General features: G+C 42.3%; 1 protein-coding gene across 3 annotated transcripts in view; it reads right to left on the bottom strand.

Annotated features, from left to right (window-relative positions):
* The window catches only part of RAB6A (RAB6A, member RAS oncogene family), a 60,254-nt gene that overhangs the window by 17,668 nt on the left and 22,108 nt on the right, over positions 1-20,478 (bottom strand). For all 3 annotated transcript variants that reach the window (XM_081002465.1, XM_081002466.1, XM_081002464.1), the window contains exon 2: positions 5,994-6,052. In XM_081002465.1, coding sequence (XP_080858591.1) covers positions 5,994-6,052 — 59 coding nt within the window. The remainder of the gene's footprint in view (positions 1-5,993; positions 6,053-20,478) is intronic.

Below are 20,478 nucleotides of genomic sequence, written 5' to 3'. Positions count from 1 at the left end.
AATACTTCATATATTGGCCACAATGCCAAGGCCACTTATTCCTACAATATTGAACAATAGGGGGGGAAACTCATTTCTGATCTCAAGTAAACGGCCAGCAATAATCTACAGGGATGCAATCACAATAATCCATGGATCATGAAATTTACCCAATGGCAGGATCCATTGGAACTGCTCGAAAAAGACTTGAACTTTCCTTTAAAAAGCATGATCAAACACGCACATGCAACAAGGGAGGGCAAACAGTTATAAAGGATTTCCCAAAGGGGAGTGTCCCCAAAAGTGAAGATCCTCCTATGTTTTTCTGCCTCCACAAAAACCATTTCAAAGGTTACAGCACAAGTAGTGTGTTATGTGCCATACAGGAGATGGATGTGATCTGGCCCCTGCTCAGAGTATTTAGGAGAATAGAGCTAGCAAGGGAGAAGTGAAGGAAACCATGTGGAGGTAAAGCTGGAGTGCTTTGGGAAAGCTATACTGATGAAGGTAATTTTAGACCTGAGAGAGGGAAGGTGGTGGGGGGAAAGAAAGGAGCAGCAGGCAATGTTTCTTTCAGCCATATTGACTTTCATGCAGAGGACTATACTCAACACCCTATCTGGGAAAGGAAAGGAAAGGTATCTTCCCCACTGAAAATTAGCTTGGGAGGGGTGGGTGGCGGGGAGACCAATGCAACAGGATTCACCTTCTTTCATAGCAACTTTGGGTGCTAATAATTCACGCCATTCCATTTTAGGTTTTCCAGATGGGCCATGGAAGCTTCTTGAACACACTTAAAAGTCTGGTCATTTCCAGCTAATTTCATTTCCAGCATTTCATTACGGAAGTTCTAAACACATCCAAAGCTCCACCTATTTGCCAAGTCCAGCTGAACAAACACCTGTTCCAAAATGGGTGTATCTACATCACAAACTTTTAAACTACTTTAACAAGTCAAACCCTCTTCCAGAGAAGCCTGGGAACTATACTTCTGTATGGGATCCAACAGAATTCTCAGCAACCTCTCCAAATGACAATTCTCATGAATCGCTGATACGTTATTTGCCCAGATACGTCTCCAAGACTGCTGCTGAAGAAGACAAGCCAACAAAGAGTAGTCAATATAGCTATAGCAACTGTTTTTCTTTTGTATGCTCAACAAGTCTGCTTTAAGATTTGAACAGAATCCCAGGCACATAGGTTCCCCATCATATGACTGACTGCTAATCTGCCCTTTCTCATGACTTTAATATATCCCTGTGTCTCCACCAAACACCACTGCAGCATTCCATTCTGCCAAATGTGGTATCTCTTTGGAATTAAGCAAATGAAGGATGGGATTCACTAAAAATATACACAATGGTCAAAATGATATGGCCCCGCACGGCTTTCTAGACAAATAGACATTTCTATGCTTGCCAAAGCAGCAAAATTTGGTCTTCGACAAGGAGTATATGTGTGTTTGCAGAGATTCATATATAAAAATTTGAGACTATTTACAAGCATGGGAAAAACCTGCGCACACTGTTAGCAATTAAAAATGGAGCCTTTTGCTCTCCGTGCTATGAGAAGCCTCCTCTACAAAATGTGCCATTTCATCTCCTTCAGTTTTTCTGACACTCAGTAGGAAATGCTGCACTGATTTGCAAGTCTGTTCCGATGTTCTCCTGAAGGCGGTTTATTAATAATAACTGGCAGGCAACAGCTAAAGTCCTGCACAGCAGCTAGCAGGCACATGCACCACATACACACACAGCAAATTTAAAATACAATCTTCTTAATTTTTCTAGTGACTGACAACAGTATGAGGGTTATTCTGTCTAGGTGCTGAGCAACACTGATTTGCTTGCTGTCTTATTTCCACCACCAAACCCTAGATAGCCCCAGGCTTGGGAGAAGCCTTTCAGACATAGCTTTTTATCAGGAAGGAGTAGCTAAGCTAGCAGAATCTCCCAAGGGGAAAATGAAGGAGAACAACAAACAGAAGCCCATTCCCACCTGGTCTAGACAAGAAAGAACAGCACCCAATCCCAGCTTCTGATATAGAGGTCAGACCTTTATCGCATCCACTGAGGACTAACTGCCTCTAATGAAAACTGAAAAGAAGCAGTGACCATTTCCTGGACTCCATGTTTACTTTCACATCTATCAAAGAAAGGGGCATTTCTGCACAGTTAATAACATCATCTGTCCATCTGTTCCCTTTTCCATGTAATAAGATCTTAAGTTCCAAGGCATGGCAAGTCTTAAGGTTTTAAGTTGAGGTTGGATGTCCCCCTGAAAGAGTTTGCAACTTATGAGGCAGTCTGCTCTGCCATGGAACATCTCGTACCATAAGCAAGAGTTTCTCAAGTTTTGTCTAAAGCCCTTTTCTTGTAATTGGGACCCATTGGTTTAGATCCTACCCGAAGCAACAGAAAGCAAATTTGTGTCATCATCTAAGCGATAGCCACTTAAAATCTGTAGATGGCTATTGCCTCTTAATAGTCTCTTGAACACAGCTCATTAAATAATTTTGCCCTTTAAGCCATTAATATGCTGGCCAGGGAAACTGGGATCTTTTTCCAGGAAGGTGAAGAGAAGGTGAGACAAACATCTGCTTGACTGAATATCCTAAGGCATGGGGATTGGCCTAAAATCATATATTGCTCTAAGACTCCAAGTATTCTATGGGACCAACATAGCAAAAATGACAAGATTGCTTCCTGCATGAATTCTGACAAGTCACCTGTCCTTTTTTAACCACATAATTCTCACCTCATCATCTTCTTGGTGGCAGCACCCCAATTATAGAACACTCCCATGAGATATTTGATTAGCACCCAGATTAAAAGTCTTCAGGTATAAGATAAATTCATTTTTATTTATACAGGCCTTTGGGTCTTAGAAGGAGGTACCTCCCAAAATTACTAGGGCTGTAAGTGACTGTTGCTGCTGATCTGTATAAATTTCACTGTAATTTCATGGTTTAATTATTGTTTTATTACTATATTGTTTGCTTTCGGTAATTTTATATTGATAGCCACCCTGTTTGAAGGAAGAGAACAATATTTAAAAATACATAAAATAAACCCGTCCCTCATTTGAGAAGTGCAGAAATGCAAACCACCTATTCTCCCTACTAGTGGCTTAGTTTTTAAAATTCATTATCACAGCATTCACATTTCAACCCTTATGGCTATTAAAATCATTTATGTAGTGAAGGCTTGGAAGCCACAGGGAAAGCCTTAGTTCCTGCCTATACAGTTCCTGAACCGTCTCCCCTGATTGCTTTTCTCCACTATGGCTAGACATAGATGCTGCCCTATTCTATATTTCATCTTCACTAAGCATTCTCTGAACATCTCGTATTTGGTAGCAGTGAAAGTTTCTTACAAATTATGCAAATTCAGGTGAAGTTTGCGCAATTCATTATGCGCACACAACAGGAGCTCCCCCTTGGGTAAAGGTGGTTTTCCCTCTCCTTAGATAGGAAAAACACACAGGGCTGGCAATTATGGTTGCAGAACTCTCTGAGCATGTGCCGTACAGGCATGAGCTAATGTTAAGACTCGAGTCAGAGGGACAAAGACACTTAAGCAAGCCTTACAAGTAACTGTTCTGCAGATGCTTCTCTCCTTTCACACTGCTGCTCTCTCCCTACCACGCCCCCCCCCAGACAGAGCTGCCTTTTCCCAGCTACCAAAGATACTGCTGCCTGTCTCAATCTCTCCTTTCCCCACCCCTATTAAAGGGAGGGGGGCCAGACAGACAGTGCTTCACTACATTAGCAGACAGGAAAAGCAAGTGGTGGACGGGCACACAAATCCAATAGAACTGTTCTGTAACCATTCAGACCAGAAAACATAACTAGGGTGGTGCTGGAAGGATGGGCAGATGCAATTCAGGGCCAAATTATACTCGCCCAATGCAAATCAAGGCAAAGTGAAATACAGGGTAGAGTCTATCCAGCAGAGATGCCTTGCAGTTTCAAGCTTTTAGTCATTCACTTTACAATTGGTTCGTTCATTATACCAAGATTCCTTTCCATGGAGATAGCCCTATTATTATAAAGCGCTGAGGGTCAAAGATCCAAGCCAAAATCTAGGGCACATGTTCCACAGAGAAAAAGAGGACTGAAAGAGGACCATGAGAAAGACAGATGATTACATAAAAGAACTGCTTCAACGGCTCTGTAATTACAGTGGCCGGAAATGGAAAAGATGTTTGCTCCACTGGGAGGCTTGAGGCATATCCAAGTCGTCCTGTGCCACGAAAGCTTTGCCAAATCTGCTGACCCAACAGGAATTTCTATTTGGCCATTAGGTCAAGTGTTGCTCACGTTGCAGGAAAGACTAATTTGTAACTGGAAGGAAATACCGTATTTTTCGCCCATAGGGCGCACTTTTTCCCCTCCAAAAATGAAGGGGAAATGTGTGTGTGTCCTATGGGGCGAATGCAGGCTTTCGCTGAAGCATGGAGAGCGAGAGGCATCAGTGCGCACCGACCCCTCTCGCTCTCCAGGCTTCAGGAAGACATCCGCAAGCCTTGCAAGCCCGGCGGGAGTTCCCGCGGGCTCACAAGGCTTGCGGGCAGCAGCCTGCAGCCCGAAGCACGGGGCGCCCTCCGGAGGGCGCCCTGTGCTTCGGGCAGGTGTCCGCAAGCCTTACGCGCCCGGCGGGAGGTCCCGCCGGGCGCGCGAGGCTTGGGGCGGCAGCCTGCAGCCCAAAGCACGGGGCGCCCTCTGGAGGGCGCCCCGTACTTCGGGCAGGTGTGTGCAAGGCTTGGGGTGGCAGCCGCGGCTGGGGGGGGGAAATAATTTTTTTTTATTCATTTCCCCCCCAAAAAACTGAGGTGCATCCTATGGGCCGGTGTGCCCTATAGGACGAAAAATACGGTATGTTAAGAACTACCCTTACAGATTATTTTAAATTAGGGGGAAAGCACCCCCAAAGTGTGTTTAGCAAGCAGCCCATATGCAGAGGGACTTCTTAAGCCCAGCATGTGGGGTTTCCTTGATGACTTAAGATGTATTCGGAGATGGGATTCTCAGGAGCACCTTGCTGCCCAATACTTACAATGCATGCAATTGCTCTCTTAGTGATGTCTGGGCTCCATCCTAGAAGCTAGAGTCACTCAACTGCAGTTTGCAGAGAGTATTTCCTCACCAAGAACAACCAACAATATCAAGTGTACGAAGCCCGAATACCACAAGCTAGCCCTACATAGAAAGTAAAGGTAAATGTAAAGGGACCCCTGAACATTAGGTCCAGTCGTGGCCGACTCTGGGGTTGCGGCGCTCATCTCGCTTTATTGGCCAAGGGAGCCAGCATACAGCTTCCGTGGCCAGCATGACTAAGCCGCTTCTGGCGAACCAGAGCAGTGCACGGAAACACTGTTTACCTTCCCGCCGGAGGGGTACCTACTTATCTACTTGCACTTTGTGCTTTCGAACTGCTAGGTTGGCAGGAGAAGGGACCGAGTAATGGGAGCTCACCCTGTCGCGGGGATCCAAACCGCCAACCTTCTGATCGGCAAGCCCTAGGCTCTGTGGTTTAACCCACAGTGCTACTCGCATCCCACACATAGATAGTAGGCATGTGAATTTGCTATGTGTGTATCCTGCACCCCATAGTCACCTTTGACTGGACTTAACCATCCAGGGGTCCTTTACCTTTACCTTTCATGATTTATAAGGCAAATCAGCATGATCTAGGTAAATTCTTATGTCTGAGCTGGGTCAAGCTGTTAACAAGGTGTCTCATGGCAGATCAGGGACTCCCTAAGCTTCCAAGTGGCTTTGGTTATTCAAACAAAATGTACGGCCATTTTTTTCTCCCCCTTTGAAAAAGGAAACCAATCTCCCAGCGCACAAATTAATATTATTTTTAAAAGCAAGTGGAAGGGGTCTATTGTCTCCCAGCTGTACAGTGTTAAAATCACATGAAAGTCTCTATTATTGGGAACTCGCACTGGATAAATCCCTGCATTATATAAGTTGACATTTGTAAATCATGAAACAAATACTGTCTTACCTGGTAGGTGTTGTCAAAGCTGTCATACATGAACCTGGTGATCAAAGAGGTCTTCCCCACTGGAAGACAAAATTGAGAGAGTATTAGTCACATCCAAAAAATGTATTCCAGGTGTTACACTTAAGTTGTAGCAGAAGATTGGCATATAATCAAACCCACAAAGAGGAAAATCGTCCAGTACAGATAGCATTTGAGAGTGAAGATGCTTCAGGAGGGGGAGGCAACACCAGATCAGAGCAAGAGACTACAAAAAGTTACTAGCTTTACTCTTTTTTTACCATCTTGTGGTTGCCTAGAACCTCAAAGGTGTAGGGTTCTTAGATGCCGTTTTTCGAGGGGGGGGGAGAGACAATCTTTGACATATTCTATAGAAGTATTTATATACAGCCCCACTCATAAAATCTCAAGGTGGTGCACAATATAAAATATCATAAAACCAGACAAAATATACTGTTATCTACTCAGTATATTCAAACAGGGGAAAATATATAACAAGATCTTAAATTATAAGCTCTTACATTAGGATTGTTATAAAAGACTATCATTTGCAAAACCTTTAAAGTACATTTCATCCAAGTTTTCCAAGATTTTGATCTGCGAGTTTCATAAAGCTCATTTCAGCCTACATAATGACTATTTGTGTGGCTCATATTGGACACACTTCCCTATAAGGTGACAAAAAGGATCTCTTTCATATGAATGTCTTCAAGTACTGGGATCTCACCATTTTAATTCAGTGAGGACTGTTAATGTGCAAGATTGCTGAAGTGATAGCACAATGAAGTACCTTTCCAGAGATTATAAGAATCAACAATAGCCGCTTCCTGCTGTGTCTGTAATTAAAGAGAAGCAGTGGGCTCCGTTCTTAATATGAACAGATTTACATAATGCAAGAACGCCCACTCAAAAGTTCGAGTACAATATTCAGAGGAATGGGACTTGAGGATTCGGTGACACAATACATTCCTGTGTTCAAAGCACTCCACCCTTTGTAACAGAATACCAGCCAGTAGAGCAAACAAGTAATGGAATCTGAACTGTTACTAATATTTACTCTCCCTGCATTAGAAGGGCATTATAGCCTATCAGGACCCAAGAGGAGTGTACTGGATCAGGCCAGCAGCCCATCTATGCTACATTCAATCTCACCTTCTGTGGGAGGGAATTCAATAAATGAATCCCTGTGGACCATGTGTGTGGGTGAACAACAAAAGAATTGGTGGGGTGCTTGGATTCAAAATATGGGGCTAGCAAAAAGAGAGCCCCACTGGCAAAGTATTAAACTCATAACAATAAGCAGCACTATAAAGCGTTAGGAATACAGGTTGCTAAACCTTTTTATGCCGTTGAGCTTCTAGCTCTCTTGCAATCAGCAGACCACACACTGCTAAGTTTAAAACGTTTCACTTGCAGACTCAAGGTATCAGTCATGCATTGTTCTGTGCAGCAACACGGGTAGTACAGGCAGAAAACCCTTGGGTAGAAAATACAGAATATAGTTCCAAACCAGTGCTCAAAGTTTGGGAATAAGCTTTCACATGCTATCCTTCGTTGGTTACATGGTGTGGGAAGGAGGGAGGGAGAAAGGAAGTGGAAAGGCTTCACTTCCTCCTTCCCCAAAGGAGAGGGTTGTACCTAGCTGAGTCTGTCTAGCAATTCAACTCTATTTTCCTCTACCCCTTCACGCACTAACTAGCAGTCCTGTATACAGTCATACCTCATGTTACGTTTGCTTCAAGTTGAGCATTTTCAGGTTGCGTCCCGTGGCAACCCAGAAGTACTGGAACGGGTTACTTCCGGGTTTCGCCACTCGCGCAGACATGCAAAATGTTGTCATGCGCATGCGCAGAAGCGGCGAATTGCAACCCGTGCGTGCGCAGATGCGGGTTGCGTTCTTTTCAGGTTGCAAACGGGCCTCCGGAACGGATCCCGTTCGCAACCAGAGGTACCACTGTAGTTACATTTGCCTGCAATCTCTCACACCCAACGGGCACACAGGAACACTATTCAACATTCGTTATATGCTATCATTAAGGTAACCTAATACAGCAGCGGCATTCTGTGCCTAGGGATTGTAATCAACAGTAGGCCAGGCTTGCAACCAATAATTTCCAGGTCTGATCACCAGCATAGCCAGATGGAGCTGGGAAAAGGTGGCCTCCTAAGTGCCTGGAATTGCTGGATCAGTGGTTTTCCAAAATCCTACCATCAGGGAATCAATGTAAGAAAAGGACTCATATATGCAGGAATCCTTGCATAGCTGCCATGAAACCAATGTATGTTGCAGCAGGGAATTCTGGGAGTGATCCTGAGTCCACACTGTGAGAAGTGAGGTTACAGGGAAACAGGCAGAGGGTCTTCTTGGTAGTGGCACCCACCTGTGGAACGCCCTCCCATCAGATGTCAAGGAGATAAGTAACTATACAACCTTTAGAAGACATCTGGATGGTTTTAGTGCTTGTTTCTGGATATTCTGGAAGCCACCCAGAGTGACTGGGGCAACCCACTCAGATGGGTGGGGTACAAATAATAATAAAATAAAGTAAAATAAAGTAAAATAAAAACAATAAGATGCTCTCTGAAAGCAAAAGTGCCTGAACACTTAATGGATGCCAAGATTGCGGATTCTAGTGAATAGTGTTGCTGAAATCAGAGAGTGTTTTCAGCATGGCCAAACAAAAAGCTGGAAGGCAGTTAAGGTGTGTTTTATTCTGTAAGAAACTATTTCTGTATTTTATTCTGTAAGAAACTATTTGTTATGGAAAGCAAGCTTCATTTTACTACCACTATTCTGAGTGCTCTTTCGTATTACTTTAGAGGTCTGCCAACAATCTTGGGGGTTCGCAGGTCAGGTTTCATAAAATACTTAAACTTTTATTAAACTTTCTCAATTGGTGCTTGGTTTCAAACAGCCATTCAGGCTGCTACCTTAACTGATTTTTGCTACTCTGTTATCTACTGCGAGGGCTTTGTTTTAGTTCTATTTAATGAAATTTAATGAAAAATTTAGTTCCCAGTGGAAATGGGAATTAGAAAAGATTCAAGGAAAATTCAAAGAAAGGCTTTAAATAAAAAAAAAGATGTATCTTTCAAAAAGAGCCTTTCTTACAAACCCCGAAGGACTAAGCTAAATTAACGTATGTTAACTACTGGAGATAAAGCTAGCATACAGAATATTTAAGAGAGTCCAAAAAAGTAGTGGCTGAGCATGGAGGTACTTCTGATTCCACAGGCCAGAACCCAGCTTGTGGAAGGCTAATCTTTGCAAAAGCAGATATTTTTCCACTTCCCCATCTAATCATTAGACAGAGGGGGAAACAAGAGTAGAAAGGTAGAAAGCAGTGGTGTCCAAACTTTTTTTCAAAGAGGGCCAGATTTGATGAAGTGAAGGGCCGACCAAAGTTATTGAGCTTTTTTCTTTTTTTAGGATTTAACCCCGAAGTTGAGTTGTTGAGCTTCTTTTAGGATTTTACCCTAGGAAATGAACTGCCACAGGGCCTGGATAAACCGACCAGTGGTAGAAAGGATACAATGCCCAGCTAGCCTGAGTTTACATGTTTAAGAACTCTCTTCTGCTTACATTACATTCTACCAAGTAAATACTCTGGGGTGGGTTCGGCTAAGAAGAATTCTAAAAGTCTCGTGCTAACCACTTTCATTAGAGGATACCCAGCAAGTTTTAATGCTGAGGGCTTATCTACACAACGTTTCCCCCGCTCTTTCCAGGTGCAGATGTAGGCTTCAAAGCTCTTTAGTGCTCAATTGGAACAAATTTGGGTTTTCTGCAGTTTGCCATTTGCTCCGATCTAGTTCTGAAGAGCGGGTTTTTGCAGGAAAACTCCAGAGCAAAAAGAGGGCAGGAGGGTGTCTGGATACAGAGCTTTAAAGTGCATACCATGCCTGGTAAGGTAAGTGTGGATAAGCCCGGAATGGAAATTTAAACCTGGTTCCCAGCTCTGCCTAAATCTCACAGCAGCCAATGCATACACAACAGGATAGCCTATGGAACAGCTCTTTCACATCAGCTAAGCACATCAAGTACTGAGTGGAAAGTTCAATGTCTAAATATCAGACATTTAAGAGTATATTTCTGAAAGCTAGCAAGGAAAGCTAAAGCAGCTATTTCTAGTGAGAGCAGCTGCTCACATGGATTCAAGCAGCCAGGAACATCATGTACTGCTAGGAGAGCAGGAGGGGAGTCTACAGCCTCAGTCGTCGTTCAGTGGCTTGCATGTGCAATGGTGAGCTTTTAGGCAAATGTTCACACAAAATGGTGACATCTCATAATTCTGCACACCAGTCAAATTAAAATGTAAGGAAATGTGGCAATTAGCCAGTGGCTTGAGGAAAAGAAAGGTCCTGTCTTGGCAAGGAATTTGGTCGCATTGCCCTTCAAACAGCTCTAGGACAGAACATAGGCAAGCTTTCAGGGTTAGCACTTATCTACATGGCTACACTGCTATAACTTTAGTTCAGCTATTTGAAAGCATTCTATTTGCCAATGATGACTCTGGTGTTTGAAAGCTAAAATGCAAGTCTTGCAACTATTTCCCTGGCTACCACTACATAATTGAGGAGTTTGAACTGCACGCTTTGTGCAGGGAATTGATGCATGGATGGGGGAAAGGCAAATATGCAATCCTGCTTTGATTCCATTCCATTGGGAGGAGCCAACAGGTATTCTGGGAACCTTCCCCCCCCCCTCCCGCCATGCCCTGTTTCCATTTAGAAGCTCCTCTGATTGGATTGAACAGTTGAAAATTTATTTTAAAATGTATTGACAGCTTTCCAAAAGTTCAAAGCTGAGTGCAATAGGCACCTTAAACAGAACCTCAGTAGACAAAATGAGTAACCTTAAACTGAAAGAGTAATAAAATAAAATTAGAGGGCAATAGGATGCACCAACATGAAATCACACTAAGAGCTAAACTGGCATTGAACCAAAGCCCGAGTAGCTATTCCCCACACTGCATATTAAAAACAAACACAAAACAATACATACTATTTTGTACTCAAATAAGGGCAAGAACCTCTATATTTTGCTTTTTCAGTTCTCATCCCAACAAAGTAAAGTACGAATAGGTTCATCACTCAAATCAATCTTGATCCCTGAATCAATTGGCTGGTGCCAGCCAAGCGCTGGGTGCAACTGCAAAGAGACCTGCATTGCAGCTTCCAAGTTGCTTGTCTCGCTAGCTACAATGAGCAAATACCTATGATTTGCCAGGGCCTGCTGATGAGAGCCCACTCAGAAAGCATGGGCAAGAGCTCTGCTCATCATCTCTGTGGGCTTAATTTGATCCATTAGCACTACAACCTGTTCTCAACACCAGGCTTCTGCTCTGGAACACAGGTAAAAGAGTTTCTTTGCATATGTATGCACAAAGTGCTGTTCCTCACCAATAAGTAATCACTATTAGGCCCCACACATCTATTACAGAGGACTTCCAGCCGTGCTTGTGATATATGGGCTTGAACTGCAGCACTTGCCACCAGTGATTCTTGGTAACCTGCTCACCTGCTTCTAATCACTGGTGTTCAAGTTCGCTGTTACATTAAGAATAAGCAACTATGAGTTGATTCATTTGATCAGCCTGCTGTCCAAAAGTGAGATACCGCATTGGCATGAATATAAGCCACACCCACAAATAAGCTGCACCTTTAAAATAGAGGGAGAAAGGTTAAAGTAAGAACACTGGAAGAGAGAGACAAATTCCTGTCTACATACGGAGAGGACCTTCAAAAAGGAATTGAACTACCTTCTGGGCCTGAGGCAACGCCAGTACCAACATCAGCACCTGTGGAACCTGAAGATCCTGAGAACAAGATACCACCCCTTGAAAAATAATCAGATAGTTCAGGATGTCTCTGCAACTGTTGAGTTGGAATATTAATGGTTGTAACATTCCGGAAAAAAGGAAGAAAATATTTCATATATTAAAAAAAGAACAATTGGACATTATTTGTTTACAAGAAACACATGTGACGAGGCTCCACAGAAAAGTGTTAATAAATAAAAGATTGGGCCAGGAATTTGTATCGTCGGACAAAGTTAAGAAGAGAGGCGTGGTGATATATGCAAAAGAGAGCCTGTCACCTAAATTCCTATTTAAAGATGAACATGGAAGAATTTTGGCTATTGAGATACAATATCAAGGAGAGAAACTGCTGATATTAGGAATCTATGCACCTAATGAAGGGAAATCGGAATTTTACAAGAAGTTGCAGGAGACAATGCTGGACTATCTAGATTACAACAACATCATAATGATGGGAGATATGAATGGGGTCGTATCAACTAACATGGACAAGTCACAAAGTCAAAATGTTACAAAAGACGGCAGACTACCTAAAACCTTTTTTGAAATGACTGACAATATGGATTTGATTGACATTTGGAGGACAAAGAACCCACTAGGAAGAGAGGGAACATTCTTTTCTGAAGCCCAACTGACCTGGACAAGAATCGACCAAATATGGATTTCTAGAGGCCTGGCACCTAAGGTTAGAAAAGTGGAAATCTGCCCAAAGACCTGCTCCGACCATAATGCAGTAAAGATGGATATGACACTATTACCAACTGGATCCTTTAGATGGAAGATGAATGACAATTTGTTTAGAGATCAGGAAATTACCAAGAAGGCCCAAAAAGTTTTGAAGGACTACTTTGAGATAAACATGAATAATATGGTGGAAAAAAGAATAATCTGGGACGCAAGCAAAGCTGTAATGAGGGGATTCTTGATACAACAGAATGCAGTAAAGAAAAGAACACAAAATGAGAAAAAAGATAAGATCCTGGATAAAATAAAAGAATTAGAGAAGAAATTAAGAGTGAATCCGAAGTCACAGCCAACTCTGAGAGAAATTAAACTTTATCAAACACAATATTCTAAATTGATAAATCAGGAAATTGAATGGAAGGTTAAATTAATGAAACAAAAAACGTTTGAGTCGGCGAATAAATGTGGAAAACTGCTAGCTTGGCAGTTGAAGAGAAGACAAAGATTAAATACTGTTACAAACTTAGAGGTTGATGGAAAAAACATCCAGAATCCAGTGGATATCAGAAAGTGTTTCCAGAGATACTTCAAAAAATTATACACCCAAGGGCCGCAAGACGATGTTGAGATTAAACAATTTTTGGCAAAAAACGGACTATCTAAATTGTCACAAGAAAATAGGACAATCCTGAATTCTAAAATAACACGACAGGAGATCGAACAAGCCATCCAGAACATGCAACTTGGCAAATCTCCAGGACCAGATGGGCTGACCTCCAAGTACTATAAGACATTAAAAGACTATTTGATACAACCTTTGATGGAGGTCAGCAATGAAATTATGGAGGGGAAGAGGGCACCGGAGTCTTGGAAGGAAGCGTTCATCACATTAATACCAAAGTCGGAAGCTGAAAAGACACAACTTAAGAACTATCGTCCCATCTCTCTTTTAAATGTGGATTACAAAATATTTGCAGACATTTTGGCAAATAGATTTTAAAAAGTTTTAAATGAAGTAATTCATAAGGACCAGGCCGGCTTTCTCCCAGGTAGACATCTGTTTGCTAATACAAGGAACATTATTGACATTTTGGAACTTTTGCAAACAGATATAAATACAAAAGCAGTTTTAATTTTTATAGACGCGGAGAAGGCCTTTGACAATATCTCCTGGAAATTTATGATGGGAAATTTAAAAGAGATGGGAGTGGGACGGGGTTTTGAGAATGGGATTGAGGCGATATATTCAGAACAGAAAGCTAAACTGATAGTTAATAATGTGGTTACAGAAGAGTTTAAAATTGAAAAAGGGACACGACAAGGTTGCCCTATTTCCCCTTTGTTATTCATTTCGGTTCTGGAAGTGCTATTGAACATGATTAGAGGGGATCGGTTGGTGGAAGGAATTCAGGTCGGTCAGAAACAATATAAATTAAAAGCTTTCGCAGATGACCTGGTTTTGACCTTGCAGAAGCCAGAGCCCAGTACGAAAAGAGTATTACAACTGATTAATGACTTTGGTCGGGTGGCTGGATTTAAACTAAATAAACAGAAAACTAAGGTTTTGGGGAAAAATTTGACTGATACAGAGTCAGAACGGTTTCAGAATGAGACGGAACTTAATGTGGTTAAAAAAGTAAAATACCTAGGGGTAAACATAACAGTAAAAAATCTAAGTCTATTTAAGGACAATTATGAAAAATGCTGGACAGAAATTAAGAGAGACTTAGATAGTTGGTCAAAATTGAAACTTTCTTTGTTAGGCCGAATTGCTGCTATCAAGATGAATGTATTGCCAAGGATGTTGTTTTTATTTCAAACACTTCAGGTTTTGGACAAAACGGAGTGCTTCCAGAAGTGGCAGAGAGACATTTCTAAGTTTGTCTGGCAGGGCAAAAAGCCCAGAATTAAGTTTAAGATTTTAACCGATGCAAAACAAAGAGGGGGCTTTGCCCTGCCAGACTTAAAGTTGTATTATGAAGCCGCAGCGTTTTGCTGGCTAAAAGACTGGCTACTTCTTGAAGACACTGATGTGTTAGATTTGGAAGGGTATAACAATGCCTTTGGATGGCATGCATATTTATGGTATGACAAGGTTAAAGCAAATAAGGCCTTTAAGAACCATATTGTCAGAAAATCATTGTTTAATGTCTGGACAAAATATAAAGACTTGCTGGAAAATAAAACACCTAGGTGGCTTTCACCTTTGGAAGCCAAGGCCCGAAAAAGACCCAATATGGAGGCTAAATGGCCAAAATATTGGGAAATACTAGAAAAGGATGGAGACAATTGGAAATTGCAGAGTTTGGAGAAAATGAAAGACAAAGTGCGAGATTGGTTACATTACGCTCAGATTAAAGAAGTTTTTAAAAATGATAAGAAACTAGGGTTCCAGGTGGAGAAATCGAAATTAGAAACAGAATTGCTAGAACCAAAGATTAAGGTACTTTCAAGGATGTATAACTTGCTGTTGAAATGGAATACACAAGACGAAACGGTTAAATCGGCTATGATAAGGTGGGCACAGGACATTGGGCACAATATCATGTTTGAGGACTGGGAGAGGTTGTGGAGTAATGGATTGAAATTTACTGCATGTAACGCTCTGAAAGAAAATGTAATGAAAATGATTTATAGATGGTATATGACCCCAGTCAAACTTGCCAAAATTTACCACCTGTCTGATAATAAGTGTTGGAAATGCAAAGAGTGTGAGGGAACGTTCTTCCACCTCTGGTGGACTTGCCCTAAAGTGAAGGCGTTCTGGGAAATGATTTATAATGAACTGAAAAAGGTATTTAAATATACCTTCACTAAGAAACCAGAGGCTTTCCTTTTGGGTATTGTCGGTCAAGGGGTGGCAAAGAAGGACCAGACATTTTTTATGTATGCAACAACAGCAGCAAGGATACTTCTCGCAAAACATTGGAAAACTCAAGATCTACCCACACTGGAAGAATGGCAGATACAACTGATAGACTACATGGAACTGGCTGAAATGACCGGCAGAATCCGTGACCTGGGAGAAGAGAGGATTGAGGAGGACTGGAAGAAATTTAAGAACTATTTACAAAAGTATTGTAATTTGAGTGAATGCTAAATAAGATGCTAGATCAAAATAACTGAGCACCACTAAATTTAGAAGTTTTTAAGAAAATAAGTAAGACTGTGAAATTTAGCTCCTTCTGAAAATTATAAGATTATGAAATATAGAAGGGATATAAGAATTTAAATAAGATGATAAATTGCTGACCAAATGTTACAACGCTGAAAGTGGGAGCGGGAGATGTGAGGAAGTCCAAAGAAAATGTGAAAATATGTTAAGATCAATGTTATATTGCTTATTATGTTTATTTTTATTGTAAAACCTAATAAATTGTTTTAAAAAAAAAAATAAAATAAAATTCAGTGTCTTGGGGGAGGCTTGGGAGCTGCAGATGGGACGGGTGCCATTGCCCTGTGCTCCCGGGATGCTTTGGGGGAGGGAGCTGTGCCGCTTTGCCGGTGGCCTCCCCCCCCCCCGGATGGCTATGGGGAGGCTTGGGAGCAGCGGGCAAGAGGCACACCGTTGCCCTGCACTCCCGGGCTGCGGGGAGGGGGGGGAGTCGCACCACTTTGCCAGCATAAGGTTGCAAATAAAAGCCACACTTCAACTTTTCACCATCAGAATTTGGAAAACAGTGCAGCTTATTTTCGGGCCAATACAGTACTGAGTTTTACAAAACAATGACAGCCGTGTCCATAACCATACTGTGTTAAAATGTACTGGAGAGTACTGGGAGTAACAATAATGAATAATGAATAATAACAACCACCACCACCCTTAGAGTGAACCTTACAGGGCAGGTTGCAACATTAAAACACATAGTTGGACCTTTCATGGTTCCGCAAACATATATGAAGATAACAAGGAGATAAGCACCAGTCTCATTAACATCTCTTCTGGCTTGCTGAATTCTTCTACATTCGAACCAAAATGAGACACCAAAGGCACAGAAGTGTTTATGAGAGGTTGGGTTAACATTCACCTGCCTGAAATGCATGTTCTGCTTCTTTCATTACCGACTAGGCCAGTTCCACTGCTGTTCATTCTCTCCTCTTGCCTTTCGGGCACACAAACACTAACCTCTTTCCACATTGGTCAAAATTCTGTATTTGTCATATTGTTTCTCCCAACTTTATTTGTAGGCAGCAAATTGCCTGACAGTGGGACTAATTTACAGTGGTTCCAATTAACATGCTCTTTTATTTGCTGCTCCTGTAACTGTCCATCCAACAGCACACTGCCTCAGCACTGTAGAAAAAGAATCCTTGTTGTAATTGCAAGTCATTGCCATAATTGCTCTGGGCAGCAAGATCAGGAATTTGAGGGAGTGGGAGAAAAGAGCAAAAGTAAAACTTGAGGAGGGGGGAAATGAAATTTATCTGCACAAATAGTCTTGCTTTTTCTGCTCTTTAACTGGTGCTTTGGCCAATTTTACATTAAGGTTTTGAAAATTGGCCTTTTAATCACTTCCTCACAGTCCCACTGAGAGGCAATTTGCTGCCTACAAATAAAGCTGTAAATTATTATTTTTTATCAGCCAGAAGATGAAGCTCCTCAAAGTTGGGTCGCTGCAAATGCTTTTCAGTGCTCCAATCCCTTCACATTTCATTAGATTCTCTTATTTTGGATTCATTATGACTCTGCACTTTAGAGAAGGGCTACATGTAAGGAAAGTGCCTGTGCAGCCCATAGGCTGCAGGTAGATTCCTACTGTGTTTTTTAAAAAAAAACATTTTAGTTCTCAGGACTGTTAACGCAGAGGAAGAGGAAAAGCTATTAGCATCCTGCAATTGATTGCCGAATTCCCCACCAATGTTTCTTCAAATGGCACCAAGGGCAATTTCCCAGATTAAAACTGGAGACACACTTTCTGTTCCACTCAAAAAGGCATTTTCCCCTTGATCAACTCCTTGACCCCCACCTGAGGCATTCTTGCAAATGAGGGACATACCAGTTAGCATTGCCTCCTACCCTCCTCTTTTACTTCATCAGACCGTGCTTTCTGAGCACTGATGATCTTCTGAGCTTCTACAACTCTCTCTCAAGTAATCATTGGCGCAGCATTTGTGTGTCATTATTTTTTTTAAAACACACACAAATGTATAGAATGGGAGTTCTCCTTGGTGCTGAAATTGGGGGTGGGGTTGCACTGGACAGACATCCTGAGAGTGTAAACAGTGGACGCTCGGGTTGCGAACGTGATCCGTGCTGGCTGCACGTTCGCAACCCGCATCTGCGCAAGCGTCTAGGGAGTTTGTGGGATTTTGGAGTAGTATTTTGTATATTATGGGTACCATCCCTCTACCGTGTCCCTTTGTTGTTAGGAGGAGGTTTTCAAAGGTTGTCAGGGGCCTAGTTGCTACTGATTTTACTGCTGGGTTGTTTAAGAAGGCATGTAATTGGTGATGTGTTAACCAGGGCATTTGGGTGTCTTCTAGTTTGTCTTGTATTTCTTGTGTTGCCAAAGGTTTGTTATTTTTATAGAAGTTTATTAAGCGATATAAGCCTTTGGTTTGCCAGGTTTTAATCTGGAGGTTTTGTGCTGCGTGGTACGCCAAGGGAATTAGTGGGGATGGGGTTGGGGATAGTTTGCCTATTACTGTTTTCCATGTTTTGAGCGTGGTCTGTGTGTACCTGTTAAGTGTTGTGGGAATTTTCCTTAGTTTGTTTGGGAGGAGAGGGTATGCTGTGGTGCATATTTTCAATTGTGTCTTTCTCTAGGTGTATCCATTATTTTGTCTCATCTTCTAGTATATATGGGATTATATGGCGTATTTGGTTGGCAATGTAATATGTTTCTATGTTGGGGACTCCCCATCCTCCTTCTGAGGTGGGGAGGTGCAGGTATTTTGTGTGAGAGAAGATAAAGGAGTGTAGTTTTCTCTGCCATCTGCGGAGTTGGGTTTGGGAAATCCAGACTGGGAGGGTTTGGAATAGGTAGGTTAGTTTTGGGAGGGTGATCATTTTGATCATGGCTATTTTGTCTGAGAGAGTGAAATTCATGTTGTTCCATCTTTTTAGGTCTTTGTTTATTTGGTGCCACAGGGGCTTGTAGTTGTGGAGGTATACCGTATTTTTTGCTCCATAACACTCACTTTTTTCCTCCTAGAAAGTAAGGGGAAATGTCTGTGCGTGTTATGGAGCGAATGCCTACGGATGGCGGGGGGATCTGCTGCAGTCGTGAGCAGAGGATCCATGGTTCCCCTTCCTTCCCTCCTCTGTGGCTCGCTTTGAAACAGCAAAGCGGGAGAAGAGCCGCTGAGTGGGGAGGAGAGAGGGACAGAGAGCCTGCTTGCTTTAAAGGAGCAAAGCGGGAGAGGAGAGGAGCCGCTTACACGAGTGTAAGCAGCTCCTGTCCGGTTGGCTCCTTTAAAGCAACCATGCTCTCTGTCCCTCTCTCCTCCCCACTCAGCTCACTAAATAGCAGCAAAGTTTTTCAGCTCGCTAAGCCGGGGAGGAGGGAGAGAAGCAGAGCCTGCTTGCTTTAAAGGAGCAAAGCGGGAGAGGACAGGAGCCTTCTCCCCTTATACCCCTCTTCTGCATTACTAGCAGCATCCTTCTCCACCCACCCCACGCGTGTTCCTTCTCCCCTTAAACCCCTCTTCTGCATTATTAGCAGCATCCTTCTCCACATACCCCACTTAAATACTCCCTCCCCACTTAAAATGTGGTTACAAAGCACAGATCCACATGGATCCTCAGGATTTTTGCACTGGATCACCCCAAATTCACCATCAGATCACATAGCATGTCCATGGCTACAGCTTGCACCAAAAAAATCACGCACCCACTGTTGCCTGGGGCCGCAGTGGTGCAAAAACGTGGTTACAAAGCATGGATCCACATGAATCCTCAGGATTTTTGCATTGGGCTACCCCAAACTCACTGTCAGATCACATGTCTGTGGCCACAGCATAAACCACAAAAATCATACATCCACTGTTTCGTTTAGAATATTTTTTCCCTTGTTTTCCTCCTCTAAAAACTATGTGCATGTTATGGTTGGGTGCGTGTTATAGAGCAAAAAATACGGTAATTTATTGAGGTTTCTGGTTATTTGTACTCCTAGGTATCTGAACTTGGTGTGGCAAAGTTTTATCTTAGTGACATTGGTGAGTTCTTTTTGGGTGTGAGGAGGGTGTTGAAGCACATAGCTTCTGACTTTGCAGATGACCTAATGGTCACAACACCAGACCCCTTAAACACAGCAACCTCTCTAATCAGAGAACTCAACACATTTGCAATGGCGTCGTGCCTACAAGTAACTTTTGCAAAGAGCCCTAACTTATAGGTTCTGCCTTTTATTTCCACTCCCTTGATGTCTGTGGCTGCTTGGATTCCAATTGCTAAGGGTTCCAGAGCCAGGATAAATAAGAAGGGAGACAGTGGGCATCCTTGTTTTGTGCCTCTTTGGATTGCTATGGTGTTAGAGTCCATATTGTTAGTTCTGCATTTTGCTGAGGCTTGGGAGTATATTGTTTGAGGATTTGTAGGACGTTGGGGCCAAATTTCATGCTAGTTAGTACATGCCCTGTTTTTGTAAGTTAAGCAGCTTAGACAGATATGGTGAGACATGCTAGAGTCACAGCAAGAAATGAATATTTAAGAGTACAGAGTATACTGTGACTTGTACATAAAGTGGGTGCGATAATATGGAAACTCACAATAAAATTCAGTTAGATGGAAGAATGTTTAAAATTCTCTAGAATCATCATCCAGATGCAGCAACTGATGGCTAAATTTCCAAAAAAACAACAACCTGCAAACACAAAGCGAGTCTGTAGCTCTCAAAGGGGCCCGGGTGCTTTCAACTGCAAAGCTAAGAGTCTCAAGCATTAGTACACTAAGCAGCCCTCTCCACTGGCATGCTAAGACAAAGCCCTTTAAAAAAGTAGTAGTAACAGGCCATGAGCTAAGTATACAAGACTAAAGGGAT

Source organism: Podarcis pityusensis (assembly GCF_964106645.2).
Source record: "Podarcis pityusensis genome assembly, chromosome: 4".
Classification (NCBI taxonomy): Eukaryota; Metazoa; Chordata; class Lepidosauria; order Squamata; family Lacertidae; genus Podarcis; species Podarcis pityusensis.
This window is presented reverse-complemented; position numbering and strand designations above follow the sequence as displayed.